Genomic DNA, 27,998 nt, shown 5'->3' on the forward strand with positions numbered 1-27,998 from the left:
TTATAACCCAAAGTCTACATAGACGTTCCTGTAACCCTTGATGTCTTTAAACTTGTTGCTGCTCAGATTTGCTTGGATCTGCCTTTGGCCACTCTTGAAGGGGACAGTCTCCAGAGTGAGGCTGGCTCTGTGATGGGGTTCGAGGACTCCAATGCTGCAGCAGAGAAAGGAGAATGTCAGAAAACCATAGGATTATGATAACCCCACAGTCCCATTCCACACAGCAACCAGGCCTCCCCTTTCCCTGTGTCCAGAAAGGACAGTGCTACCCCCAGGATAAGATGGGAGGGAGGGCGGAGCACTCACAGCACTCTCTGCCGTCTCCTAAAGAGACCACTTCCTTCCACAGTCAGTACACAATCTTCAACCGGCTCCGAGAGAGGGTTTGAAAATATCACCTGTATGAAGAGTGGCCGGTTCACAATGGCTGCTCCTAAAGCCTGAACAGGGAGATCCAGAGAGGAGGGAGCAGAGAATTAGTCTCATCCCCCGGTTCACCAGGCATTTATGGAGGGCACTGTTCCCTAGATCTGTTCCTGAAGAGCTGGATTTCCGTGGCCTGTGTTTTTCCAACTATGGACAACTTAATGGGTTGTCATTAACATTTAAAAAAATGAAATAGAAGAGAATATCAGTGTACATCACAAAAGATATTGTTACATGAAACTTTTACTTCACTTATACATGTATGGATGTTTGTGTAAAATATTTCTACTCAGCCCAGCATATGGAAAGGTCTGATGAGTTGGGAGTCTCCAGTAATATTTCCTCTGCTCCAAGGATTTCATCCAAGTGTGAAATAAGCAAGAGCTCCCAAAGGATTCTCATGCATAATTTGAGTGGATAGAATATTTTTTGGCAATTTTTGCTGGTTTCTTCTTTTTGCAATCTGACTCCATCCCTTCCTACCCTCTTATCTTAACTGGCTTGATTTCTTTTTTTTTTTTTTTTCAGTACGTGGGCCTCTCACTGTTGTGGCCTCTCCCGTTGCGGAGCACAGACTCCGGACGCGCAGGCTTAGCGGCCATGGCTCACGGGCCCAGCCGCTCCACGGCATGTGGGATCTTCCCGGACCGGGGCACGAACCCACGTCCCCTGTATCGGCAGGCAGACTCTCAACCACTGCGCCACCAGGGAAGCCCAGACTGGCTTGATTTCTTTTCACACCAGTGCATGAGTCAAGAGCAAAGGATCATTTGGGGCATAGAGAGAAGGAAGTAGCCTCAGGAAACTTGAAGGCACCTTTGGAAACCCTCCCTAAAACAGACTCCAGTGGCTGGGCTTGCCAGACACACCCCACCAGGGGGCATCCCAGGCTCACTCAGCAGGGTCCAGGGGGCTACTTGGCACTGGGGAGACAGCACTGGCAGGAAGGGCCCTGTGAAGCCTCCCCAGCAGAATGTCAGAGAAGGAGGGGTCCTTGGAGGCCATCTGGTCTAATCCCATCATTGACAGTTCAAGATGCAGAAGCCCAGGGGCTTGTCCAAGGATGCACAGCCAGGAAATGGCAAGTCAAACCTAAGCTGACCTTTGTTCGCGCAGTGCTTTTCCCCCTCTCAGGACCCTCCCATTTGAGCCCGTGTTTCCTCATGTTGACCCTGGGGAAGGCCTCTCATGGTGTAAGAGGATGGAGACCGAGTGTGTTCAGATAAACCTCCCGCTCCTGGTGGGAGGTTCCTGGAGGCCACAGAAGAGGCAGGGGACAGGAGGGGCTGCTCTCCTGAGCAAGCTCTCAGGGGGCTCCCCCACCGCCCCCGGCCCAAGCTGGACCCAAGGAGCCCTCAGGTCACACGCAGGGCTCTTGCCTACATTAATCATGATGCCGGGACAGGCTAAGGCGATGATCTTGTTCACCACGGTCTTCTCGGGACTGCTCTTCTCTTCACCCAGGGCACTGATGCGGATCAGCTTGTCTGTGGACAGGTACTGGCCATACTGGGAATAGGGGATTTTGCAGGGATAGGTCTTTGCTAGGGAGAGAACACAGGATGAGGTGAGACTCGCTGGGGAAATCAGCTGGGCCTGGGTGGATCTGGGGACCCTTCTACAGAGAGGAGGGGGCCAACCTGTACTGATCCCCAGTAAAGTAGGTACTCGGTTTTCAGATGGAGGGGCTGAGAGGTGAAATGGCTTGTTTAGGGTCATTCTGCTGGTAAATGGGTGCACTGAGGCTGTAACCAAGGTCTGGATGACTTCAAAGCTCAGGCTTTCCCCACTAACCCAGGCTATATTCCTTGAAGTAGTAAAGAAAGGATTGGAGGAGAAGAAGGAGGAGGACAAAGGAAAGAAACAGAAGGAGGAGAGGAGAAGGGAGGGAGAGGGAAGGAAGGAAGGGAAGGAGGAAGACTCTGTGCTGGAGGGGACACTAGGAAGACCAGTGTCACAGGGGTCTGCCCCCAAACCCTTGTTGGCTGGCTTGACCCCACTGGCATTTCCATAAGCCACTGTGTTCACAGACTGTCCCCATGCCCATACCCAGAGCCCATACCTTCTTCAGGAGAGAGTGTGATGAAGGCTGTGTCCTGCCAGAATGGGGGCAGGGGGCTGCCATCATGCAGCAGAGACTGGGCACTCAGGTTCACTTTGAGGTCCTTGAACTGGGGCGCCGTGTTGAGGGCCAGCAGGACAAACCTTATGTCCCGGCCCATGTCGGGTGGGTCGAGCAGCTGGAATTTCAGGGAGACCTGGACAACATCACTGGGCCGAAGGGAAGGCGTAGCAAGGCTCCTAGGACTGTCCCTTGGCAGCATGGACCTGGAAGTTTGTTTGGAGGGAGCCTTGGGACCTTCCAGGCTTCAGCTTCTGAAGAGCCTTCAGAATCACCTGCCTCTCCTGGAGGGAACCTGGGAGGACAGAGCACAGAACCAGCTGTGGGCCAGACTGACCCAGAGGGTAAACCTTGGCTGAACACCCTCCGTGAAGGCTCCACCAGGGTGTTAAAACCTTCATTTCCAATAACAAAGGCTCCTTACTAGTCATCAAGTCTTTCCAGGAGTCACACTCTGCTGAGCTCTTACACCTTTCATCTTCATATCAACTGTGAGAGAAATGTATTACTATTATTATTATCATTCCATATACAGATGAGGAAAATGGGGCTCAGAGAGGTCATGTCACTCGCCCAAGTCACACAGCTTGCACAGGGCAGAGTCAAGTGGAAACCAAATTCATCTGACGTGAAAATCTGTGCTCACGACCACTGGACTCTATCCCGTGTTCCCCAAGGGAAAGATGAAGGCTCACAATGCAGAGGAATAAACCTTAAAGACAACAGGACATGGTGTGATTTTCTGCTCCAGGACCAAATTATGGGTCAGTTGAAGACTAATTCCTGGAAATTGAGAAACTGAGAAGCTACGGTAAAAAAAAAAAAAAAAAAGGAAATTAAGGAAGCCGAGTTTCCAGAGTACCCAGGCTTCAGTCCTGGGCAGGCGCTGTGGCCAGGATGTGCGGCAGGCGCTGTGGCCAGGATGTGCAGGAACACTCATCCGTGCTTCCCTAATAATCCCAGCAGCTGCCTTCACTGAGCACTTACTGGTCCCCTCAGTGCAACCCCACAATCTCCCCAGGCTGAGGCCACTCTTCTCCCCTCGCTCTGGGGTCATTCTAAGCCTGGATCCAGGCAGAAGAGGATCTTGCAACATTGGCTTCAGTAAGAGTGAGCCCAGAGAGGTGTGAATCAGACTTAGCTCATCTGTGGGCTGCTCGACCCCCAGATTCTGCCAGTCCAGTGGGAGGAGACAGAATGCTATCTGACTGAACAGGACACTCAGGCCCACTGGAAAATAGCTCCAACCACCCCCTGGCCCCCCGGCCCAAGTTCACAGCAGAACCCTGTGGACCGCTGTAGCACATGCTGTCAGTGCCCCACTCACATCTCCTTGGCACTTGCTGTGTCAGTGCCCACGTGCCCTAATTTCAAATTCTAGCACCTGCGGCTCTTTGTGGCTTTCTCTGCCACCAGAGCTGACTCCGCCCATGCGTGGAGCAGGCCAGGAGTGCTAGGGAAGTTACGCCCCCTAAGGAGCAGCCCTCAACCCCTGACTGAAAGGAGTTGGTGGATGAAGAGCCTAGGCCCCTTGCCTCGTGGGTGGGATGAATCTGCGGTGTTGTTCTACACTTTACACTAAATCTCTGATAGGGTTGCCAGATCTAGCAAATAAAAATACAGGGCAGTTTCATTTGGATTTCAGATTAACAACAACTAATTAGGGCCATGGTTAGACAACAGCATTCTTCGTCCTGCATTTTCCCAGGTCACCCCACTGGCAGGGCCCCCAGCAGGACTGAGTCCCAGCAGCTCACGGTGCTAACCCCGCCTGACAAGGTGCTCTGCATTGGCTTTCTCCCCTTCCCTGCCTCCCTCTCCTTCCTTCCAGTATTTCTTTTTTTTTTTTACATCTTTATTGGAGTATAATTGCTTTACAATGGTGTGTTAGTTTCTGCTTTATAACAGAGTGAATCAGTTATACATATATATGTGTTCCCATGTTTCTTCCCGCTTGTGTCTCCCTCCCTTCCACCCTCCCTATCCCACCCCTCCAGGCGGTCACAAACCACCGAGCTTGTCTCCCTGTGCTATGCATCTGCTTCCCACTAGCTATGTACCTTACGTTTGGTAGTGTATATATGTCCATGCCTCTCTCTCACTTTGTCACAGCTTACCTTTCCCCCTCCCCATATCCTCAAGTCCATTCTCTGGTAGGTCTGTGTCTTTATTCCTGTCTTACCCCTAGGTTCTTCATGACATTTTTTTTCCTTAAATTCCATATATATGTGTTAGCATACGGCATTTGTCTTTCTCTTTCTGACTTACTTCCCTCTGTATGACAGACTCTAGGTCTATGCACCTCATTACAAATAGCTCAATTTCGTTTCTTTTTATGGCTGAGTAATATTCCATTGTATATATGTGCCACATCTTCTTTATCCATTCATCCGATGATGGACACTTAGGTTGCTTCCATGTCCTGGCTATTGTAAATAGAGCTGCAATGAACATTGTGGTACATGACTCTTTTTGAATTATGGTTTTCTCAGGGTATATGCCCAGTAGTGGGATTGCTGGGTCGTATGGTAGTTCTATTTGTAGTTTTTTAAGGAACCTCCATACTTTTCTCCATAGTGGCTGTACCAATTCACATTCCCACCAGCAGTGCAAGAGTGTTCCCTTTTCTCCACACCCTCTCCAGCATTTATTGTTTCTAGATTTTTTGATGATGGTCATTCTGACTGGTGTGAGATGATATCTCATTGTAGTTTTGATTTGCATTTCTCCAATGATTAGTGATGTTGAGCATTCTTTCATGTGTTTGTTGGCAGTCTGTATATCTTCTTTGGAGAAATGTCTGTTTAGGGCTTCTGCCCATTTTTGGATTGGGTTGTTTGTTTTTTTGTTATTGAGCTGCATGAGCTGCTTATAAATTTTGGAGATTAATCCTTTGTCAGTTGCTTCATTTGCAAATATCTTCTCCCATTCTGAGGGTTGTCTTTTGGTCTTGTTTATGGTTTCCTTTGCTGTGCAAAAGCTTTAAATTTCATTAGGTCCCATTTGTTTATTTTTGTTTTTATTTCCGATTCTCTAGGAGGTGGGTCAAAAAGGATCTTGCTGTGATTTATGTCATAGAGTGTTCTGCCTATGTTTTCCTCTAAGAGTTTGATGGTGTCTGGCCTTACATTTAGGTCTTTAATCCATTTTGAGCTTATTTTTGTGTATGGTGTTAGGGAGTGATCTAATCTCTTACTTTTACATGTACCTGTCCAGTAGTTCTTGAATCTCCTCAGTGATAAACCACTTGTCCTCAGGATCCCCCACCAAAATAGCCACAGAGAGAACGGGGGTGGAGGGGATGATCGCCAGTACCCTTGGATGTGTTCAGTGCTTGTCTCTCAGGCTCAGACTCTGGAGCTCCCCTGTGTTGGCCCCAAAGGCCGACACGGACAAACCACAGACACCCACTTGCTGGCGCTCCCAGGAACCTCAGGTACCCCTGCCCCCACCCTGTGTAGTCATGAATCACTCCTGCTCGGGTCCTGCCCCTCACCCTGCTTCTGGCCCTCTTGGACTGCATATTTTTGCTTGGCTCCCTGGTGGTTGAAACTGGTGGTTTATCTCAGTTTCCAGGAATCAGTCCAGCTGACTGACGTAGATGCCCCTTGCTCTTGCTGGCTTGGGTCAGAAGACCCTGCTAGGGCTCCCATCTCTCAGAATCATCCTCATAGGGTGGACGTAGGAGTGAACATTTGGCCTTACATGGGCCTCGGTGCTGGCTGTGGTCTGGCCTGTCCTCCAAACACCCAATGGAACATGAATCAAACAATAAGCTAAATGAAATTAATAAAATTAATAGGAGAGAGTTTACTCAGTCCCCTGCCATCTTCAGTGGGAGGCTGATTTTTCGGGAAGGCAGGCGCAAGGAATTCATACACTGTTGATGGGATGCCTGTCAGTGGCCCTGCAATCAATGTGACCATCTTGTGGAGGGTGCTCAGTGGCCTGTGGGGAGTGGGGTGGTGGTGGGCATGAGGAAGTGAGGCAGTGGGGACACCCCAACTGGGACCTTAAAACTGAAGGGATGGGCTTCCCTGGTGGCGCAGTGGTTGGGAGTCCGCCTGCCGATGCAGGGGACACGGGTTCATGCCCCGGTCCGGGAAGATCCCACATGCCGCGGAGTGGCTGGGCCCATGAGCCATGGCTGCTAAGCCTGCATGTCCGGAGCCTGTGCTCCGCAATGGGAGAGGCCACAACAGTGAGAGGCCTGCGTACCGCCAAAAAAAAAAAAAACAAAAAACAAAAAACTGTAGGGCTGAGGAGACAGTGGGCCTGGGTCCTGCCCATCCACACCCCAGAGGGCTGCCCCAGCTGGCAGAGAGGTTCTCTGGGGTAGTGGGGAAGGTGCCTACAGGGATTGGTCGTACCTTCTCCGTACTTGCAGTTTTCCGTGACGTCATCCCGCTCATCACTCTGGATCCTCTTGGTGCTGATAAAATTGCCAACAGAATTGGTGTCCAGGTGAAGTTTCTGCTCCTTCCCTCCAAAGACCAGCCAGGCCATGCAGTCAGCATTTACCATGGAGAAGGCGAAGGCTGTGTCCTATTTCAGATCCACCTCTCCTTCTTTGATGGCTCTGATGGAGGCAGGGCCGTAGCAGTAGAGGCCTAAAGGGGAACAGGGGTGCCTCAGTGGGCTGTGGCGGCAGGGCCGGGTGGAGTCGGGTCTGTTTCTGTGGGAGTGGGCTCTGCCTGTCCTCCCAAGAGCCTCACTGTTGCTCATCTCCTGAGGTGTGGCGTCCAGCACCTGCCAGCCTCCGTATCCGGGAGGGAGGTCATTCCGGGCCATCCAGCACTCATTCCAGACGTGGAAATTCCTGAGGGAGAAGCCAGAGGAGTGGGTGTCAGATGAAGCTGAGGGAGAGTTTAGGATGCTCAAGTTCTTTCTGGAGCAAGGCAGGGGGCGATGTGTGATGGACGGCTAGATAGAAAGACAGGGCACCACAGGCCTGCACCCCTCCGTGGGTGACAGGTGACCGCTTTTCCTCCTGTGAGCCTCAACTTGCCTGGAAAAGAGCTTTCCTCTCTTTGTAAATAAGAGTGAAGGTTTCCAGAGGCAACGGAAGTTAAAAACCCTTCACTCTCTCTCAAAGAGACCCTTGAAGCCCTTTCCTGTATGTGCTGCTGACTCACAGAAGCAGTCACAGAGGCAGAGGTTTTTTTGTGTCCAGAGGTGAGACTTCAGGCCCTCCTGTGGTCAGAGCCACAGGCTGAGTATTAAATGAAGGAGGTGACAAAGGGGAAAACTCCCCCAGGGCAGAGAGCTCTTGTGATGTGACAATTCTAGACTCAGAAAATCATCGTATTTGTGTTCAGCTGCCTCCCAGCCTTCGGGCTGGGGCTAGCAAGCCCTGGGGCTGGTGAAAATGGGGGTGAGGCATGAGAGGGCAGCAGGCTCATAGGTACAGTCCTGGCCTGCTTCCTGCTGGTAGGGTTTGCCCTAGAAAGAGAAGGTGTCTCTCACCAGACACTGTCCTTCTTCTTACTCTCCAAAGTCCTGCCTGTGTTGTCATAATACTCATCTACGATCAGGTTTCCGTCTGTGTCGTGGCCAGAGTCAAAGTTGGTGATTACTTGGGTGGGGATCCGCAGGCACCTCATCACTGTAGAAAGGACAGAAAAATCTCCTGTGGGCTGTGGATTCCTGGACTTAGCTCCCTTAGGCTCAGGGAAATCATGCACTTGGCAGGCAGGAGCTGTCTGGGGCACTGGGTTGGCGACACTTCCAACTTCCCTCCCCACCTTCCTGAGCTCCTCTCCCTGGGACTCCACACAAAGGTTAGGCAGCTGGTTGCTCAGACAAGCACTGCCAGGGCCAATAGAGGGTCTAGCAAGTGTTGGTTTCCCCTGCCCCAGCCAGCAGGGTGGGAGAGGCATGCCTCCTTTGGCAAGACTCAGCAGCTTGACTTGCCTTGACAAGCATCCTTGATGATCCTTGCCTGAATTAATTATTATACTGGTGGTACCAAAATGATTATATTCTAACACTATCATTTCTTCTACCTGTATTAGCTGGCATTCTTCTATAAAGAAAAGCATTTCAATCCCCCTCTCCCATTTTTTGGTATTGTTATGGGTTCACATATTTTTTTTTTTCACTTCAGCAGAGGTTATTTTTAGACATTTGCTTGGTTTCTAATTTTTCCCCTGTTGTAAATAATACTGTGATGGACATCTCTGTAGATCAATTCTACTTTTCCCCCTTTGGGACAGATTCCAAGAGGTAAAATGACTGAGTCAAAAAATACAGATATTTCTAAGGGTTCTTCACAAATACTACTGTCATTTTAAAATGTTTATAATTTTTAGTTTAGATACTTATTTATATTAAGCATTTATTTGCTTATAGATTTTAGTTTAGGCTCCTTATATTTTGGCACAGAGCCCTTCCAGGCTGGGGTGGGGACACATCCCTGGATGCAGAGAAGCCCAAAGGGGGAGCATGCACTTCCTTGGAACGGCAGGTCTGCACAGATCTGCAAGGAATGGAGGGCAGGGAGTGAGCAGAGCTGACAGTGAATTGTAGGTGGAGGTGACACAGGACCGCCTCGGAGGGGAGGGTGAAGGTGGGAAAAGCTGCCACTGAAGGAGCATGAGACAGGAGTGAGGCGAGAGCATGCAAGTGACTCAGGAGCATTGCATGGGCACATTTATGTTAAGATTACAGTCAGGAGGGTGTATAACACTTACGGTAATAAGAGCACATGCCAAGGAGGGGTGGGCAGGGAGATCAAGGAGCAAGCCTCCATTCTTCACCATGATTGATGAATTCATGAAGTGCCAGTGGTGTTGTCAACTCCTGCCAGACATGGCAGGATGGGCACTTTTCCACCTGAGCACAGGTCATTGGTCTCATGGCGCTCTGAGTTCTCTACTAGACATGGTACATGGTGTGTAATGATTTGTTTATGAGTCTGTCTTCCTGAGGGCAGGGATTGTGTGATAGTCAGCTTTATCGTTATGCAACCATTAACAATACAAGGCAGGTCTGTATTGCAGAAACGTAGTGCATCTTTGCTGGATGGGTGAATGAATGTCTTGAATCTTTTGTCGATTCTGGTGATTTCCGACTTCAGCACAGCACCTTTGTGATGTGAGCCCTGTGGTGTGAAGTGGTTCCTGCTTTGCTGCTCTTCCCCTTTGTGATGTGAGCGCTCTGGTGTGAGTTGGTTCCTGCTGGGTTCCCCATACCCTTTGTGATGTGGGCCCTGTGGTGTGAAGTGGTTCCTGCTTTGTTGCTCATCCCCTTTGTGATGTCGGCCTTGTGGTGTGAGGTGCTTCCTGCTTGGTTCCTCATACCCTTCGTGTTGTGGGCCCTCTGGTGTGTGGTGGTTCCTTCTGGATTCACATCCCGTTTGTTATGTTGGCCCTCTGGTTTAAGGTGGTTCCTGCTGTGTTCCCATCCCCTTTACGGTGTGGGCCCTCTGGTTTGAGTGTGTTCATGTTGGGCTCCTCACCTTTTTGTGTTGTGGGCCCTCTTCTGTGAGGTGCTTGCTGCTGGGTTCTTCATACACTTTGTGATGTGGGCCACCACCAGGCAAATCCCCGTATTACTTTTATAATAAAAAGATACGTAATCAAAGCAAATAACTAGGGACATCCCTTGTGGTCCAGTGGCTAAGACTCCACGCTCCCAATGCAGGGGGCCGGATTTGATCCGTGGTCAGGGAACTAGATCCCACATGCCGCAACTTAGAGTTCACATGCTGCAACTAAAGATCCTGTGTGCTCCAACTAAGACCCTGTGCAGCCAAATAAATAAATATATATATATATATATATATTTTTTTTTCAAAAGCAAATAACCAAAGAGCAAATAGTAATGGGGAGGGAGACGCACTGCTGCTCATCAGCTGTGCTTCTGGATGAGATGTTCCGGGCACAAGTTTTCCTCAGTGTGACAGAACTGACCCTAGGGACTGTCGCCTGGTGTTGTGAGGATTAAGTAAGCGTGGCAGCTGGGCCCCCGCTGGAAACACAGTTAACAAACAAAAAACCAGCCGCCATCATGGCCGTTGTCACTGTTGTCCCTTCATCTTCACCCTCTTACTTAGTGGAATTCCTGAGTGTGTGCCTTCAGCTGTCCTTCCCCCTTAAATCCTGTTGTCCTAATCAGACGTGATCAGCAAAGAACACCTTCCAACTTTCTATGGCTGCTCCCCTAGCTCCCAGGAAGTTGTGGGGTCATGTCTCACAGCTTCCTGGTGCCGTTTAGTCCCCACTTGTCAGCAGTTCTGGGTGAAGCTTGCATGAAGGGCACCCTCCCATCTGGTCCTCCTCCCCTCTCCCTAGGAGCCCAGGGCCCGGATGGGCCATGAACAGGGCTGAGACTCACCTGTCCATAGTTCCAGGGGCAGGGACAGATCCAGTTCTTGTTCCTTTGATAGGAAGCCGTAATCATTCATGACATACTCCTGCCTCTGGGGTTCACCGTCCAAGTAGACAGCGTCTCCTGGGAATCAAAGTGGGAGGACACAAAGCAGAAAAGCCATGCCACCCTTCCTGTTCCATTCCCACCCCCAGAAGGCCCAGGGCCATGGAAACTGAGCTCTGGGGAGAGAACCCGGTGACTCCAAGAAGGGCATGAGTGAGGCGTCTTGGGGAGGCCCATCCCCTACCCCCCATCAACACCAGCAACAGGCTCAATAGGAACATGGGGTAGAAGTAAAAGTTACCTTTGGTGGAATTTCTTGGTTTACAGAGTTCATTTACCTCCTAGCCCCATCTCAAGGTTGAGGAAACAGGCTCAGAGTGATAAGTAACTTGCCCAAACCACACATATGTAGAGTGAAATTTGAACACAGAGCCCATGTGAGTCCATGTTCCCTTCCCTTTCTGCTACACTCAACTAGTCCTGGTTGGAAATGAGAAAACTGGAACCTAGGGGTTGGCATTGACTTCAGCATTCCTTCTGTAGGAATTTATTCTAAGCAAAGTATTTAGAAAGTGCACAAAGATTTAGATACTTAAGCTGCTCATCTGAGTGCTGTTTATAACACTGAAAAGTTGGAAACAACCTAAAGGCCCTGTTCTTAGGGACTAGTTAAATGATCATCTCCATCACAGAATTCTGTACACTATTAATATATGGGTGCAAAATTGTATATTTAGACAGAAATCTACGTTTGATATATTAAGCTTGAATAGGTTACATAATGTGTAGGGCACAAATTGACTTTTGTTATAAACATATGTGTATGAACAGAGGATTTTGAACCCTATTCTGAAAGATGGTAGCAGTATTTTTTTTCTGTTTGCCTATTGGTGTTCTCTAGATTTTCTGGAATGAACATGTCTCTTTTATGATATAAAAAGAATTTTCTCTTTAAAGTTAAGAATGAACAAACAAAAGGCCATGGGGGCAGATGTCCTCATTGCAGTGTCCTGGAACTGTCTGGAAGCCCTGCCTGAGCCTCAGGTGATGGTACCCTCCCCCCTTCCTCAGAGGCAGCCTCAGACACAGTCTGAGGGGGGGCGTCGCTGGTGGAGAAGGACTCCTGGCTGACATGCATTTTATCAGGTTTTGGACCAGTGTGGTGAGAGCTGCAGGTTCATGGTTGAGAGCACGCACATCCCTCTCCATCGTGGGGAGCAGCAGTGGCCTGAGACAGGGTGTGTGGGGCTCCCCAGCCAATATCTTGGCCGTGGTGATGGGGGAGCCACTGATCCTGATTTCAGCCCCTACCAATCCCTAGCCCCTATAGGTTCTCCCTGGGACCTGGGTGGGGCACAAGACTGAAAAGAGAAGGCCGCACAGGCATCAGTCTCCTCCCCACAGCTCAGGGGGGCCCTCAGTACAAGTCTGAAACCCCTAGTCTTGGAGACCGGGAGATATGCGTGTGTGTGTGTGTGTGTGTAAGAGAGACACAGAGACTGGGAGAACAGAGAGACAGACAGCTGTCCTCCTTGATTCAGTGGCAGTGCCTCTTCACCGGGCTGATAGGTAAGAGTTCTGAGCCGTTCAGCGACAGGGCAGTGAGAGGTGGTGAGAGATGTTGAGGGTTCTGGGTTCTGGCACGACCCAGCAGGCCCCCTGGGGATAAGGTTGGGGGAGAGGGAGAGGGAGGAAGGGAAGCGGGGGCGTCCTTTTTTTTTTTTTACATCTTTATTGGAGTATAATTGCTTTACAATCGTGTGTTAGTTTCTGCTTTATAACAAAGTGAATCAGTTATACATATACATATGTTCCCATATCTCTTCCCCCTTGCGTCTCCCTCCCTCCCACCCTCCCTATCCCAGCCCTCCCGGCGGTCACAAAGCACCCAGCTGATCTCCCTGTGCTATGCAGCTGCTTCCCCTTAGCTATCTACCTTACATTTGTAGTGTATATATGTCCATGCCTCTCTCTCGCTTTGTCACAGCTTACCCTTCCCCCTCCCCATATCCTCAAGTCCATTCTCTAGTAGGTCTGTGTCTATATTCCTGTCTTACCCCTAGGTTCTTTATAACATTTTTTTTCTTAAATTCCATATATATGTGTTAGCATACGGTATTTGTCTTTCTCTTTCTGACTTACTTCACTCTGTATGACAGACTCTAGGTCTATCCACCTCATTACAAATAGCTCAATTTTGTTTCTTTTTATGGCTGAGTAATATTCCATCTCACACCAGTCAGAACGGCCATCATCAAAAAATCTCGAAACAATAAATGCTGGAGAGGGTGTGGAGAAAAGGGAACCCTCCTGCACTGCTGGTGGGAATGTGAATTGGTACAGCCACTATGGAGAACAGTATGGAGGTTCCTTAAAAAACTACAAATAGAACTACCATATGACCCAGCAATCCCACTACTGGGCATATACCCTGAGAAAACCGTAATTCAAAAAGTGTCATGTACCAAAATGTTCATTGCAGCTCTATTTACAATAGCCTGGAGATGGAAACAACCTAAGTGTCCATCATCGGATGAATGGATAAAGAAGATGTGGCACATATATACAATGGAATATTACTCAGCATCCTTTAAGTCAGAAGTAAGGCTTGGTTGAGTCTGGCCTCTGCCCCCAAAGCCCACCAGACCCACTCCCTACTCTCATCCCTCCCTGCCCTTCTTCCTGCTCTCCTCTCCTGGCTCGCCCTTCCTTCTGCCCACACTGTGTCTGCATGCCTGTGGAACTACCCCTGCCCCCAGGCAGATTTAGAGGATGGGAATTATCAGACATGTGGTGCTGGGACACTCTCCGTAGCTTTGTCTATCTAAGACAAACACTAGAAACAGCCAAAATGCCCGTAAGTAGGGGACTAATGAGAAACATTTGGTACATCCAAACAGTGGAGTGATCGTAGCTATTAAAAAGAATGTACTTATAGGGGCTTCCCTGGTGGTGCAGTGGTTGGGAGTCCGCCTGCCGATGCAGGGGACACGGGTTCGTGCCCCGGTCCGGGAGGATCCCGCATGCCGCGGAGCGGCTGGGCCCGTGAGCCATGGCCGCTGGGCCTGCGCGTCCGGAGCCTGTGCTCCGCAACGGGAGAGGCCACAACAGTGAGAGGCCCGCGTACCGCAAAAAAAAAAAAAAAAAATGTACTGATAGGAAAATATGACCAGACTTGGGGATTGATTGGGTTCGGTGTGATTGGAAGAGGGGGATAGGAGGGGGAGGGTTCTAGAGACAGGCCGAGAAGAGGAAGCAGGAGTTGGGAGGAGGGGACCTTAGGGTCAAGTCTAACCAGCTGGAGGGAGGCCCCTAAGTGGAAAAGGACATCTCGGCCTAGCAAGGGAACTGGGCAGGATGGTATGACTAAGAAGGAATGAGTAAAATGGAGTCCTTCGATATGACATGGGAGTGGACCGGTCTGGAGTGGGAAGGATGGTTTGCCATCAATACCCATGACCGAGATCTGGGAAGGAGAAACTGGCCCGGAATAAGTAGGCAGGACCGAATAGGTAGCCCCGTGTCCACCAGAAATGAGATGGACTTACCCGCTACCTGTAGCGTTACCCTGGACTCGGCGAGGGTGATGGGGGTCTTCGAGTCCGGGCGCCGTTAGTCGTCAGCCAATCCCAGCAGTTCGAATGGTAATGCTGTTGGGTCGGCCTGCCCCCCGCGTGGAGACGCTGAGGGAGGGCCAGTCGTAGGGCAGTCACTCTTCCAGTGGCCCGTTAGCCCGCAGCTGGGCCAGGGCTTAGAAGGAGGTCGGGGATTGGGACATTGGCGAGCCCAGTGGCCTTCTTTTCCGTATTTGAAGCAGGCCCCCGGCGGGGTTGCCTTTGCGGACCCCATGGATGCTGTGATCCATGGGAGATGGCTGGCCTTAGGGCGGCTACAAGAGCTTGGGTTTGGAGGGCCACCTTCTGGTGCATCCGAGCCTGTCGGCTGGATTCTGCCAAATCCTCACGGCCATTATAGACTCTAAAGGCCATCTTTACCAGATCTCGAATAGGGGTTTGAGGGCCGTCTTCTGCCTGTTTTAATTTCTTTCGGAAATCAGTCTGGGGCTGATTGGGTGATAAAATGGGTGGCTAGGACCGCTGCCCCTGCCGGGGTGTCGGGATCCAGCCGGGTGTATAGAGTTAAAGCCTCTGTAAGGCGATTGAGAAAGATAGCTGGATTTTCGTTAGGTTCTTGGGTTATCTCTTTTCGTTTCTCAAAATTGACTACCTTATGAGCGGCAGCCTGCATGCCAGCCAGGAGGCATTGGATCATGAGGTCGCGCTTACGACGGCCATCTTGGCCATCCTGATAAGTCCAGCCTGGATCGGTGCCAGGTACGGCAGTCGCTCCGACAGGCATGGAGTTGTCGGTAAGGTGAACCTGATCTGCATGGTTTCGGGAAGCAGTTTGAATTCTTTGCGTCTCGTCAGGGGTTAGAGTAGAAGATAGGATCACAAAGATATCGTGCCAGGTTAGATCGTAAGCTTGAGTGAGATAGCGAAATTCTTTGATGTAGCAGGAAGAGTCGGCAGAAAAGGAGCCTAATCGCTTTTCTGTTTCAGAGAGATCTTGGAGAGAAAAGGGAACATGAACTCTAACTAATCCTTCCGCTCCTGCTACCTCCCTCAGAGGGCAGAGGAGATTTGGATCTTGGGAGTCGTGAGAGCGTGTATGTGCACTAATTGGCGAAGCAAGGGGCGTGGGAGGAGAAACCGTTGAGGGAGGCGGGGGAGCGGCTGGATGGGCCGGAGCGGGTTCGGGAGGAGGAGGGACCGCTTCAGGGTAGGGTGGAGGTTGGAGAGGAGTTCTGGAGGGGGGAGAGGCGAGAGATTCGGGTGGGTCGGCTAGTGGAGAAGGGGTCATCGTCAAAGGAAATTAGGGGCTTGGATGTAGGAGATGTAGAAGGAAGGGCGGGAGCGTAAATACCAGAAGGCCTGAACATAGGGTACCTCGGACCATTTGCCCGTCCTGCGGCAGTAATTATCTAGATCACGGAGGATGTTAAAATCGAAAGTACCTTCAGGATTAATTGTCTAGAGGATATTGTGGCCAGGTCACAGTGGAATAGAAAATAAGCCATCGGCAACGGAGATCTTGGCTAGGAGACACCCCAGGGGCGTCTTAGGATCTGGTTTCGATTGTGAGGTTCCCATGACCCCCAGTCTGTCCCTGAGTGAATGGAGAAGGAGAGAGGCGTCCCTGGTCTCAGTCTCCAATTCACGGCAGGTCGCAGGGCGGTCAGGCGTTTGGGACGTCTCCACAGTTGCCCGAGGCCCGGAGAGAGGACGGAGGAGTCCCTGATGCGGCCGCGATTAGGGACAGGGAGTCCGGTGGGCAGGGACTCTGGGGGTCGGAGGGAACAAGGGAGGGGGACTTACCCCGTTTTCTGCCGGATCGGAGAGGTTCCCTGGTTGTCTCCTGGGGGAGGGGAGGAGCGGCACGCGCGGTAACCCGCGAGGCTTGGTACCCCTCCCGGGTTTCGGCACCAAATGTAAGGTCGGATCTTAACAAACGGCACCGCGAAACAGAGGAGAGCTTCAAGTGATCTTTATTAGGGAGCGCTCCCGGGCGAGGTTCACTGGTCCGAGAGAAAGGGGCCAGAGAAGTCGCACCCGGGCGAGGGTTGGGCAAGATTTTATAGGGGAAGAAGGGAAATGGGGTGTGGTGAATCTGGGAGGGCGCAGGGTATTCCTTATTTGGTGGTCTTTTCGGGTACCCTGGGGGACCGTTAGTCCCGCCCCTCGAAAGGTGGGAAGGCTGGGCCGGGTGCAAAGTCCCCAGGTCAGTTCCTGGAACTGGGTGGTCCGGAAAGTCTCCAGGTCAGTTTCTGGAACTGGGTGGTCCGGAGAGTTTCGGTCTGATGCAACCTGTGAATCTGATTGTGTTCCCCTGCCTCGGGCCAGTTGGCTTTACACTCCCCAATCCCCTGCCTCCAGCCCCTGGTAACCAACATTTTACTCTCGGTTTCTACAAGTTCAGCTTTTTTAGATTCCATGTATAAGCGGTATCATGCAGTATTTGTCTTTCTCTATCTGAATCACCTCTCACTTAGCATAATGCCCTCAAGGTCCATCCATACTGTAGCAAATGGCAGGATTTCCTTCTTTCTCACGGCTGCCTAATGTTCCATTGTATACACCACATCTTCTTTATCCATTCGTCTGTTGACAGACACAGGTTGTTTCCACATCTTGGCTAGTGTCACAGAGGTGCAGATATCTCTTCGAGATAGTGATTTTATTTCCTTTGGTTATATGCCCAACAGTTGAATTACTGGATCATATGGTAGTTCTATTTTTAATTTTTTGAGGAGCCTCCATGCTGTTTTCCCCGTGGCTGCACCAATTTACACTCCCACCAACAGTGCACACGGTTTCCCTTTCCTCCACACCCTCACCAAAACTCATTATCTCTTGTCTTTTTGATGATAGCCATGTAATGATAACTTTCAAAAACACAGTGAAAGGGGGGAAAAGACCAGAAAGATAAGTGTCAAATGTTAGCAGAGATTTCTTCTGGGATGGGGAAGCTATCGGTGATTTTTCTTTTGTTTCTTTTCAGTTTTCTGTACTTTCCAAATTATCTAAGAAGAGCACAAATGATCTAGAGAATCACAGGAAGAAAATACAAAAGAGTGGCTCCCTGTTCTTAAAATAACAAAAACACACACACAATGAAGGAAGAGAGGCTGAGGAGGTCAGGTTGGGGAGAGGGAGTTGGTGAGGGAGCAAGAAGGGGAGATGGGGTCAGGGAAAGTGAGGGCCTGTTTTGGGGGGCAGCCTGCTACCCCTGTGAGTGGGCCCTGCCCCGCCGTCCCCAGGCTCTCAGGCCGGCAGCAGCTTCTGGCCGGTCCCCGCAGGCCACAGTGTCCTCCCAGCATGTCTGGGCCGCCCTCCCCAGACCTCCCTCCAGCCTCTGCTTGCGGGCTCACTAAGACAAGTTAAATGGAGAGACCTGGGATCTAGGATTCCAGAGAGGGTGGTTTAGAGGGGATCACGTTGCACTTATTCTGTGGCTGCAGATCTTGCAGGAGGAGAGAGAAGACAGGAAGAGCAGGGAGGGCCCAGCCACACAGGTGGCAGTCAGGCTGAGAGGACCAGCCAGTAGCAATAAGTAGCTTGTTAGCACACAAAAAGGAACACTGATGATAGATAAAGCATTTTTATTGTCTCTTCCCCGACCCCGAGATGCACAGTGCTTCTAACAGCACTTCCTTCACCCCCAGGCAGCGGGGGAAGAGGACAGAGAAGGAGCAAAGATAACACCACACCCTCAGGAGGAGAAGAGAGCAAAATGGGCCTGGAGGGGTACGGGGGCCCCAGAGGGTGTCAGGAGGGGGGCGGGGGAGTGGCTGGATGACTGGGAAGGCCTGAGGAGGTGGGTGTGAGGCTCAAGAAGCCCTTCCTGCAGCAACGAAGATGTACTTGTAGCCCTTGATCTCCTTGATCTGTTGCTGCTGATGAGGACTTGCAGCTGGTGGGGTCCGGCTTTGATGGGGGTAGAGGTCCAGTTGAATTTGGATGGTGTGTCTGGCCACCAGAGTTCCAAGACTGAAAGTCAAAAAGGGCCTTTTAGAGCCTTGAGTAACTGCTTGGGTGGGTGATCTGGTTTCCTCTCTTCGTTGGTAGCACGTCCCACACCCCCGCACCCTCAACACCACTGAGCTCAGCCTTCCCCAAGGAGGTGGGAAGGTGGGGGAAAGGAGGCAGCATCCAGGAGACTATGACCATCCTATGACCCCACGAGGCATCCCCTTATCTAAAACCAGCATGAGGCAGGTGGATAGCCATGGTACTTACTCATTTGTTATCTGCCCATTGATGAGGCCACTGCCTTCCAGAACCATTGTGCAGTGACTCAGAGCCACCGAGGCGGTATTGGTGAGCGTGATGTGGGCTCTCAGGGCCTTGCCCACCTCAGCCCTCTCGGGCACCTGTGTGGAGAGAAGACGGGGTTATCATGGGCAACTGGCCTCATGTCCGCACTCAGTTCAGCTACCTCACTTCCCCATCCCTCTGATGACCACCAGGGACTGCTCACTTAGCACGAAGACGCTGCAGGGGCGAGAACATGAGCCCGCAGTATTCACAGTTAACACATACACTGGCCTGCCTTAGGAGCTCACAGTACTACTGGAAGCCACCACCAACTGGGAATTGGCACCAAGTGAAATCTATTTCCCTCCCCGTCATCTAGCTCAGGATGGCAATTAGATTTCAACTTAAGTGCCAGCTCCAATCCGTTAGTTGTGGCTGATAGGAATGGTGTGTTAAAAAGGATCCTGAGGACAATCCAGAGTCAGTGAGAGGGTCATGATTGATTAGTAGTGTCTGACACAGGCATGGGCTAAGGAAATGGTGTCATGTGTGCCATCCATGTGCCACTCGTGATGTCATTCTGAGGCCCAAGTTGCAGGATATGTTAATGGCAGAGAAGGACCTGACCCAGGTGTCCTAGACCCCAGTCAGGATCTTCCTCCCATGCTGCTCTGTCTTCATATACATTATTAGCAGACCCTGAGTTTCTCCAGGTGTATTCAATGCATCACATGTGAGGTCTGTGTCATAGGGCAGCATGGCCTTGACTTGTGAGTGGAAGGCAGGGATCCATCCTACTCACTTCTAGAGCCCAGTGCCTAGCACAGTACCAGCCAAATGATGGATATTTGGTAAACGAGTGTTGAACTGAAATGACCCGACCACCCAGATCATACTGGGGGCACGTTCTGGCTCAACCAGAGACTCGAGGAGAAGGAAGAACACATCCTGACTTCTCTGGAATTCAAAGAAAAGAAACAAGTCCTTTGTACTCTAGTGAGTGTGCCAGAGTTGAACAAGGTCAAAATAGCTTTGGCATCCAGCATGGTCACACAAATCATCCCGGGGTTCCTTAGCAATGGGGACCAATTAATAGCCTACTTGGCACTTGATGTGTTTGCATTGGATCCTGTTGTAACCAGGGCTTTGTGTAATGGGCAGGGCCCTCACCTCAGCCCCAGGCTTGTGTCTGCTCTTGTGATTCTGCCCACTGTTACCCCCTCCCCCCTCATGGAGGCTGCCTGGCATCACTTGGCCTGATGACCTCACAGCATGTCCAGGTGAAAACTGTCAGGGGGCCAGACGGTCTATGATGTGGAGCCACTCACATCTCTTTCTGGTGGGGGTGGAGGGTGCTGTTCACAGATCCACCAGGTGCACAGTCAGGTGGGGATTAGGCAGTGGGCAAGGCCTTCAGGTAGGAGGGGAAAGTGGGGAAAGGAGCCTTCAGAGGAAGAAAAACCCTGGTTATAGCACATGGAGATCATCCCTGTCCTCCCCCATTTACCCTTCCTTCACCTGTATTCGTTCCTCATGCAATTGCCTTGCCAGCCACTCAAGCCTCTGAACGTGAAATGTGAGGCTCACCTTTCATTTGTTTCCTTCTTCCTTGTCACCCCTGTCTTATCAGGTGACAAGGAATTTGGCCTGAGTCTCTCTCAAACCTGTCTTCTCTATTCTATCTCCCAGATACCACCTTTCTTGTCTCTTTGCCTCTGCAAAGCTACTTCCTTACTTAAAATGCCTTCAACTCCACCTCGTTTCTCTAGAGTGTCTTCCTGTGCATCTTCTGTAAAATGTCACCTCCTCTGGGAAGCCTTCCCTTTGCACAGAGTGCAAGGGACCACACCATACTGCACTTTAATCACCTGTTTGGTGTCCAAGGCAGGGACTGTGCCTTGTTAGCTGCTGTGCCCCCAGCCCCTGAATTAGGTGAGTCAGAGGGCCCCTGGCCCCCATCTCTGTCCAGATGCCTTACCTCAGTAGATAAGTGGGGAGGCCCCAGGGAGATATCTTTTAGGACCAGCATGGACCTCCCTGTCTCCTCCACCTTGGCGATGCCAGACACACAGATCAGCTTTTCATCCACCAGTTTGTTTCTATAATTGTTGTAGGGTAGCAAGAGCAGCCACTGTCTGTGTCTCTAAGCACAGACAAAATACATCTTGAGTCCAGGAATGGGTCTCGGAAAGAGAGAGTGAAAACGTGTATGTGTGAGAGAGGAAATAATAGTTTGTGTTTGAGAGAGAATATGAGTGTGAGTCTATGTGCGTGTGTGAAAGTGTTTGTGTGTGTGTGTAAGAGAGAGAGACAGATGGTGCTTACCCTGTGCCCCTGACCCCCCGAGGTCACTGCTGTGTTTCACCTGGTGGGATGGCATCAGAGGTACAGTACCTGACATTCAATCTCCTGCCAACAGTAGCTTCACTGCCCAACGTGTGTGTGTGCGCGTGTGTGTTCTGTGCGTGCGTGTGTGTGCATGCGTGTGTGTGCGTGCGTGTGGGGGGGGGGTGCCTTGTTCATGGCCCCAATCTTCCCTCCCTGTATGTGCCTTTCCAGGCCTGCCTCATACTCACCCTCCCCGAAGTCCAGGGTCAAGTGCACTATTTGTCTCCAGAGGGGCTCCCAGGTGCCACCGTCGTGCAGCAGGGTCTGTGCACAGAAATGCACCACCAGGCGGATGGGCCCCTGGGGTTGGGCTCTATCTGCCAGACTCCCAGCATTAAGCTTTGGCAGCAGGTCCTGGCCCCACTCAGCCTTTCTGGTCAGGTAAAGCTGCAGCTGTGCCAGCTGATCCTCAAAGCCCCCAGACCCCAGCAGGTCCAGGAAGGGTGAAGAGGCCTTCCAAGGGCCCAGCATTTTCCAGGAGGCCTTCATGAACACAGATTGCTCCTCACAGGATCCTGACAGAAAGGAGAGCCAGGAAAGACATCAGTGGGGAGGGGTCAGGAGGACCAATGAACTTCTTGCTGGAAACAAGGCACCCAGCAACTCCCAGGTCCCCTCCCGAAGCCTCAGCCACAAAGAATAGCTGCCTAAGGAGACAATACAGCATCATGGCTGGAACGAGGGGATTGGTGTTGCTTGGTGCTGGGCTCAAACCCTTGCTCTATCACAGTCCCTTCATCTCTTGGTGCTCAGTTCAGTCACATATAGCCCAGGGATATTTCCTTGCCTCATAGAGTTGCCAAAAATTTGGGTTAAATGAGTTCCTGATTTTAAGCACTGGATGGTGTCTTTTGTCATCTTTTGCGGAGGCAGTGGTTAGGTGGTGATGGTTTCAATGTGAGAGCCATCCTCATGTCCTTTGGGAGGCAACACAAAGGAGGTTACAGCTGCCCCCCTCCCTGAAAAACTGGGGCCCCAGGCACTTTCTGGGTACTTGTAGGAGCTGGTGATGTTCTGGCTCTGGTCTGACCCTACCATCTTGGTGCTGATTTCCTTCCTGATGGAACTGATGATATGGGCCAGGAGTTCCTGGGCCTGGCCATCCCCCAACAGCCAAACGACTTCATCGACGTTCACCTCAGCATACACAAATGGGGTGTTGTAGGGCAGGTGGGCCTTCCCTTCCCTGATGGCCTTTACGGAGGCAGGGCCACAGTGGAACAATCCTGTTCAGGGAACAGGAGTTGTGGACCATTAACTTGGCTGCTGACATATGGACCAGGGCCAGCGGGTCCTGGCCATGGGAGGTAGAGGTAGGGAGATGGGATGGGGAGGGGCAGTGGCATTAATGACCCTCATCCATGGGGTGCTCTCCAGTTCCCATTAATTCATCTGATGCTCACAGCCACCCTGGGAAGCAGCAGTCATCACCTTCATCTTCCCTACTTTACAGGTGAGGAAACAACTGAGAGGTCCAGTGACTCATCAGCTCACCCAACTGTCAAAGGCAAAGTTAGACCCCTGACCCGAAGTTGTCTCTGCTACGACTTTGGAAAGCGGATGAAGTGGGAAAGGCATCGTTCCTTTCTGGCCTCCTGCTCGTGGGGTCAGTCACCCTGACCGGCGTCCCCACAGAGCCCAGACCCTTTCACAATGGTCTGCTCTCACCACTGCTGGTTTGCTGGGGAGTGGGGTCCAGAACCTGCCACCCGTTGTATCCTGGAGGGAGATCTTTCCGGATCATCCAGCACTCGTTCCAGACATGGAAATGCCTGGAGAAAGCAGTAAGGAGAAAAGGACTCACGTTTTCAGAGGATTTGCCAGGTATCAAACCCTATACTGAGTGCTTTGTATCATTGTTTCTTCCTTTATTTTCTCTACATTTTATTTGGAAGTAATTTCAAGCTTATAATAAAGTTGCAAGAATAGTACAAAGAGCACCCATATACCCAGTTCATCTATTGTTAGCATTTTGCCCCCTTTGCTTTATCACTAGCTTTCTTTCAGTGTGGATATGGAGATTTCTTAGAATAGGGATCTTCCCTTGTGTACTCTTGTACAGTTATCAAACTCACACATTTAATATTGATACTATCCTCGGGCTTCCCTGGTGGCGCAGTGGTTAAGAGTCCGCCTGCCGATGCAGGGGACACGGGTTCGTGCCCCGGTCCGGGAAGATCCCACATGCCGCGGAGCAGCTGGGCCCGTGAGCCATGGCCGCTGAGCCTGCGCGTCCGGAGCCTGTGCTCCGCAACGGGAGAGGCCACAACAGTGAGAGGCCTGCGTACCGCAAAAAAAAAAAAAATTGATACTATCCTTTTATCTACTTTACTGTCTATATTTCAATGTTGTCAGCTAATAATGTCCTCTGTGGCAGGGGTCCCCAACCCCCGGTACCGGCCCGTGGCTTGTTAGCAACTGGGCCGCACAGCAGGAGGTGAGCAGCAGCGAGCAAGTGGAGCTTCATCTGCTGCTCCCCATCGCCTGCGTTACCGCCTGAACTATCGCCCCACCCCTCCCGTGGTAAAATCATCTTCCACAAAACCGGTCCCTGGTGCCAAAAAGGTTGGGGACTGCAGCTCTGTGGCATTCTTTTCCACCCAGTCCAGGATCACACATGGCATTTAGTTGACCAAAAACCTTTGTGTCCTTTGATCTGGAAGAGTTCTTCCGGCTTTGTTTTATCACATTGACATTTTGAATACAGTATTTATTTATTTATTTTTATCAGAGTGGCCCTCATTTTGGACTTGCCTGCTGTTTCTTCATGATTAGATTCAGCTTACGTGCTCACAGACAGAATTCTACACAAGTGACATGTCCTTCCTAGATACACTACTGCTCATTGACCCAGAGAAGTTTCAGCCCTCGAGGAGCCCAGAGAGGGAGGGAGCTCCAAGGACAGCAGCTAGTTCTCATACAATTCAAAGGTCTCACCTGGAAACTGGCTGGAAAAGCAAAAACAGGAAATCAGATGTGGGGTAGAGCAGAGGAGAAAGGAACCAGAGGAAGCAACTAGAGGTCCAAAAATAAAGGGACACACAGAGACACACACAGACGTATATACACATGCCTACAGAGAGGGAGTGGGGCAGGGAGAGGAGAAGTCAGCAGAGACCAAAGGAAATATGCAGAGGCAGCTAGTCCTGGCTTTGCCCTGACAGAGAAACAGAGAAATGTGCTCTGTTTTCTGAAACAGAAAGGCTCAAAGAAGGAAGAGTAAGATGAAACAGATTTTGAGGTCAGTATTCAGAGGAGACACGACCTATTCATTTGGTTGCCAGCTTCAGAATACATTATCCCATAGTCTTCTATCTCTGAAATGAACTTGATGTGATGCTCTGATTAGCCAGAACAGCTTTCTGGCTGGGGAACTTATTCTCTGAGCATCGGCAACAATGTACGGGGCAATATTTCCTCAAGGCCAGACAGCATCAGGCCAGAATTTTCCTACCCTACCTGGAACGGAGCAGAGACCTGTAGGAGACAGTGCCCCTTACCATATTTTGTCTTGTTTCTGAGTTGGCAGCATCTCTGCATGTTGGTCATAGTAGGTGTCGATGGTCAAGTTTGCATCCACGTTGTATGCAGAATGGAAATCGGAAACGACACGGGTTGGAACACCTAAGCATCTCATTACTAAAGAGAAGAAAAGCATGGGGACTAACTGAGTGTATTTCAAGAAGAATCATTGGTTTCATGAGCATACTTTCTCACTTTCAAGCTGGAGGAGAAGAAAAGGCCAAGATTCTTGCAGATCCATACCTGTCACTCCTTTATCCTCAGAGCACCTCACCCAGGCCCAGAACCTTGTGGCCTACCTGCCCTATCCATAGTCTCCATTCCACCAGGAGAAAGAAATCATTTGAGGGTCACTTAACAACAACTCAATTTATCATTTAGGGATTTTTCCATTCAGCAGCTTTCCAAACTAAAAAAAGAGAACCTAAACATTTGATAATTGGAAAGAAAAATTTAAAAAATTAGACCTATGCTGTGGCCAGAAGAGAAGCTGTGTGACCTTAGGTAACTGGCTTAACTTCTCTGGCCCTTAGTCTTCTTATATGTAACAAAATGAAGAGTTGGACTAGATGATTTTCAGTTCTGAAATTCTGGATCTGTAATTATACTCAAATAAAAGGGTTTGGAGGAAAGAAAGAAATCAAAGCACAGGTAGAAGAGCCAGATAGACTTATGGAGATATGTGGAAGACAGCGACGAAGGGAACCTTGCATGTACGAGGCAATGACCATCTTTGATAAGACAACAGCACCCTCTTGTGACGTCTTAGGAATCACACAAAGCAGCCACTACATCACCGTCATCCCCACCACCACCACCACCACACACACTTGACCAGGGCCAGATGAAATTAAGCCGACAGCCAGGTGTGGAAGCAAGCAAGGTGAGTTTAGAGAGAGGTTTATCCCACCCCTGTCCTGCTTAGGAGCAGATGGTGCCCGCTGAGGCTGCTGGGAGGATTACAATGCTTTGAAATGTAAGAGGACTATTAAGAATGACCAATCTTTTTGTTTCGATTCATTGAAGATCCCCAAAGGACGCCACCTGTCCACAGTCGCCTATCCACTGCCAGCACAGCTCCTGGGCTTTCACAAACCCTTAACCCTTGGTGAGAGTTAGACCAGGGCTGCCAGTGGCCAGAGGCAACTTGGCAGGAGCAGCTTTCCCCTCGCTCAAAGGTCGTAGACTCTAGGGCCTAGCCGTGGGGAGAGGCTCGGAGGTGGAGCAAAGATGCAGACTTAGACCTTCTCCCTCTCTTTGCAGGGTCTAAAGGCCTGAGCCCTCCTCCTTAACACCTGCCTAGTCCAAGGCAAATTTGGCTGTACTAAATACTGGCACTGTGCTGAGCATTTTCCCGTGAAAACAAATGAACAAAATGAGGTCACTTGATTTGAACACTCATATTTATACCCCTCCACTGTCTGTAGCACCTGTACATAACTGCCAAGCTATGTTGCCCCTCTCAGAAAAGTCTAGAACTTTGTCTTTGGACCCTGTCTCTGCCCTCCCCATTCTGTGCTCCCTCGTTCTCCAACTCAGAGTCAACACATCGGTTCAGTAAACACTTCTTGAGCATCACAATGTAACAGGCAGCACTGTGCAAGGTACTCCTGCCTCTTGGGGGAAGATAGGCAGGCACCACAGTGCTTTCCATCTTTCCCTCATCTTCACAGATAATCTGATCAATGACTTGGGACTAAATTGTAAATAACTGATAATGCATGAAACATGGATGCTCCTTAAGGGTAGTCAGCAAAGTAGTCAATCTCTAACTGTAACTCCTCAAGAATCTCTCTGAGAAGTGTTTGGGAGCCACCAGCTCTGCCCACAGATGAGATCAGGCTTCCAGATTATCTGCTTGCACCTCAAGCTTTTCTCAACCTGCCCCTGACTCCAGGCTCACCTTGAGCTGAGAATCCTGAGCAGGTGTCAGAAACAAGCCAGTTTTGCCTCCACTTTGGGACCAGGTGACCATTTTAATAGCCTAACTGCTCCATCAAGAAGACTGAAGAGTGATTGCAGCAGGTCACACCTTCCCTGGTTATTGCAGGATTCCTTGAGACTATAGAGTGTGCTGGTTAAGAGTCAAGTGACCACCACTCCTTAGCCATGGGGCTGTGGACAGGCCACAGTCAACTCAGGTGAAGTGGAGATAATCCCAGCCCAACCTCAAAGAGTTATCACGAAGAGTCAATAAGTGATTCTGCATTCCCATCTCCCCCTCACTCACTGGTACCCATAACAGCTGCAAATACCCAGCACTGCCCATACCTCACAGGCTGCCCGCCCCTGGCTGCCCACTGTCACAGGATGGCCACGCTGCCCGTCCGCTCCAGTGGGCTGACCCCCTGGGAGTAGTCCTCTCTCCAGCTCCCCTGCAGCACACGGCTGTCATCATTGCTGTTGATCTGCAGAGGAGAGACAGGTGGGTTTTCGCAGTGCGGTGCGGGGGGGGGGGGGGCAGGGAGCTCAGGCAGGGCCGGGGAAGCTTCTGGCCTTACCATGGCGCTCACCACCCTGCAGACATACACCACATTGTTCCACTGGGAGTAGTCTTTGGTTGGGTTCTCTAAGAAGTACAGGCTCTTGTTCAGAATCTGAAAGCAGATATCTATCATGTCCTCTTCAAACTTCCAGGGGATTTCAAGGAAGAACAAAGAGAAGAGTAAAAACGTCTAGAATTCTGAAGCCAAGTCAGTAACACCGACGTTTGGGGTGGGGCCAAATATCAGACAAGTTCCTGCCTTCAAAGAGCTTGTAAGTCAAGTTGGGAATGTGTTAAGATTCAGAATTTTGAAGAACTAACCTGTGTGTTTCTGATGGAAAATGCAAATGGAATTTGGAAAGATGCGAGTCAGCTGAAGGCATCAGAGAAGACTATTGGAGCCGGTGGGCTTGGAAGGACAAGGTAGACAGGAAGAGAGCAGGGTGAAGGCATTCACCCAAGGTCTTTGGGCGTGATGGGTACCAGAGACAGAGGCTCAGAGATTTTCCTCCTGGAGGACTTGCGAGAGTAGGAAGAGATCGGATGGATACATATAAGGCCAGGCATGTGAGGAGAGGGGGAAGAGCGTGGAGAACCTTCAAATCAGGTAGAGGGTTCAGTGCTGATGGTGTGAGCACAGGAGAAGCCAGTGTACACTCATGACATACAGCTACAACATGTATTTGCTACATGTGTCGTAACCCTTTTGGCTACCAAATACCCTGGTATTTTTCTAAGTTTCAAAAAATTACACAAGTTGTTGGAGAACAGGGAACCTGATCTTCCTCAGCAAGGCTCCCTGCTTCCTACCCCCAACCCACTTTTCCCTCCCGGTGGGTGTGGACAGGGCTGAGAAGGCAGT

General features: G+C 50.5%; 1 protein-coding gene across 1 annotated transcript; it reads right to left on the minus strand.

Moving 5' to 3' along the window:
- LOC113608088 (protein-glutamine gamma-glutamyltransferase 5-like) lies at positions 1-27,998 on the minus strand. The gene is given in 10 exon segments (XM_027084088.1): positions 1-154; positions 307-440; positions 1,810-1,970; positions 2,489-2,766; positions 2,768-2,843; positions 6,919-7,158; positions 7,264-7,367; positions 8,015-8,153; positions 26,882-27,059; positions 27,153-27,998. Coding segments are annotated over 10 exon segments (1,581 nt in total). The 5' UTR covers positions 27,270-27,998.

The sequence above is a fragment of the Aethalodelphis obliquidens genome, unplaced genomic scaffold, assembly GCF_003676395.1.
Source record: "Aethalodelphis obliquidens isolate GAN/ISIS:26980383/991018 unplaced genomic scaffold, ASM367639v1 scaffold51, whole genome shotgun sequence".
NCBI classification, from domain to species: domain Eukaryota; kingdom Metazoa; phylum Chordata; class Mammalia; order Artiodactyla; family Delphinidae; genus Aethalodelphis; species Aethalodelphis obliquidens.